Genomic DNA, 2,500 nt, shown 5'->3' on the forward strand with positions numbered 1-2,500 from the left:
CAAATATACAGTAAACAATATGGGGTTCCCTTACCTTTTTTAGGGAACTAACACTACACTAACACAATACTAGCAGTACACTAACACTGCACTAACACTATACCAACACTTGACTAACACTATACTAACACTACACTAAGATTATACTAACACTATACTGACACTATACTAACACAATACCAGCACTACACTAACACTGCACTAATACTGCACTAACACTACACTTACACTTCACTAACAGTATACTAACACCATACTAACCCTACACTAACACTATACTGACACTACACTAACACTGCATTAACACTATACTAACACTATACCGACGCTACACTAACACTACACTAACCCTACACTAACACTATACTAACACAACACTAACACTACACTAACACTGCACTAACACTATATTTACACTTCACTCACACTACACTAACACTATATTGACACTACACTAACAATACACTAACACTATACTAACACAATATTAACACTACATTAACACTGCACTAACACTATACTAGCACTCTACTAACAATTTACTAACTCTATGCTAACACTATACTAACACTATTCGAACAGTATACCAACACTTTACTAACACTACACTAACACTATACTAACACTATGCTAACACTATACTAACTATACTAACATTATGTTAGCACTATGCTAACACTATGCTAATGGTAAGGTAATGCTATAGTAACGTTATGCTAACATTTACAGCATTTATCGCACACTTTTACCCTATGCTAATGCTACGGTAACGCTATGATAATACTGATAATGGTATACTAACGCTATTCCATCAGCATGTTATGCTATGCTAACTTTGTCGTAATGCTAAGTTGTTGCTATGGTAACAATATACAAACACTAATGATAATTTCTTTCCTGTTTGAGGCAGTGAGCTGAACAGCAACGGGCTGGTATCTCTCCTTCCTGATATCTTCATCCGTTACAAACACCTGGAGAGACTGTAAGTGATGCATTCTTCATCCCTCTTCCTCTTCCTCTGTGTCAGGCTGCAGATGACTGTGGAGATCTGACATGTAACATCCCCACCCAGTACACTGAAACCTGACAATATGATCTGAATATTGATTCATTCAACTTGAATCAACTGATTATTTATGTATTTATGTATTTATTTATATATTTTGATTATGCCAAAAAAAAGACAAATCTTTAGAAAAACCTTTTTATTTGGTCTAGCACTGATACATCATTCTCCTCCATACGTTCCTCCTTCCCTCTCTCCCTCTCTCTCTCTCTCTCCCTCTCTCTCTCTCACCCCTCACCTCCCTCTCTCTCTCTCTCTCTCTCTCTCACCCCTCACCTCCCTCTCTCTCTCTCTCTCTCTCTCTCTCTCTCTCTCTCTCTCTCTCTCTCTCACCCCTCACCTCCCTCTCTCTCTCTCTCTCTCTCTCTCTCTCTCTCTCTCACCCCTCACCTCCCTCTCCCTCTCTCTCTCTCTCTCTCTCTCTCTCTCTCTCTCTCTCTCTCTCTCTCTCCCTCTCTCTCTCTCACCCCTCACCTCCCTCTCTCTCTCTCTCGCTCTCTCTCTCCCTTCCTCCCTCTCCCTCTCTCTCTCTCTCTCTCTCTCGCTCTCTCTCTCTCTCCCTTCCTCCCTCTCTCTCTCTCTCTCTCTCTCTCTCTCTCTCCCTCTCTCTCTCACCCCTCACCTCCCTCTCTCTCTCTCTCTCTCTCTCTCTCTCTCTCACCCCTCACCTCCCTCTCCCTCTCTCTCTCTCTCTCTCTCTCTCTCTCTCTCTCCCTTCCTCCCTCTCTCTGTCCCCCAGGCATCTGGAGAATAACAGTATAGAGATCATCTCTAAGAAAGCATTTTCTGGCCTTTTCTCCCTGCAAAAACTGTAAGTAAGACAGTAAGACAGACAGACACACACCGACAGACAGCCAGACAGACAGACAGACACACACCGACAGACAGACAGACAGACACACACCAACAGACAGACAGACAGACACACACCAACAGACAGACAGACAGACACACACCGACAGACAGATAGACACACACCGACAGACAGACAGACAGACACACACCAACAGACAGACAGACAGACACACACCGACAGACAGCCAGACAGACAGACAGACACACACCGACAGACAGACAGACAGACAGACAGACAGACAGACAGACAGACACACACCGACAGACAGACAGACAGACAGACAGACAGACACAGACAGACAGACAGACAGACAGACACACACCGACAGACAGACAGACAGACAGACACACACCGACAGACAGACACAGACAGACAGACAGACAGACAGACAGACAGACACACACCGACAGACAGACAGACAGACACAGACAGACAGACAGACACAGACAGACAGACAGACAGACAGACAGACACACACCGACAGACAGACAGACAGACAGACAGACAGACAGACACAGACAGACAGACAGACAGACAGACAGACACACACCGACAGACAGACAGACACACACCGACAG

The 2,500-nt window shown here is 44.4% G+C and overlaps 1 protein-coding gene across 1 annotated transcript in view; it reads left to right on the forward strand.

Annotated features, from left to right (window-relative positions):
• rxfp2l (relaxin family peptide receptor 2, like) overlaps positions 1–2,500 on the forward strand; it is a 32,262-nt gene that overhangs the window by 8,314 nt on the left and 21,448 nt on the right. Inside the window, 2 exon segments of the mRNA XM_081719815.1 lie at positions 911–982; positions 1,806–1,877. Coding sequence (XP_081575941.1) covers positions 911–982; positions 1,806–1,877 — 144 coding nt within the window.

The sequence above is a fragment of the Electrophorus electricus genome, chromosome 8 (genome assembly GCF_041902795.1).
Source record: "Electrophorus electricus isolate QZ-2024a chromosome 8, ASM4190279v1, whole genome shotgun sequence".
Taxonomy (NCBI): Eukaryota; Metazoa; Chordata; class Actinopteri; order Gymnotiformes; family Gymnotidae; genus Electrophorus; species Electrophorus electricus.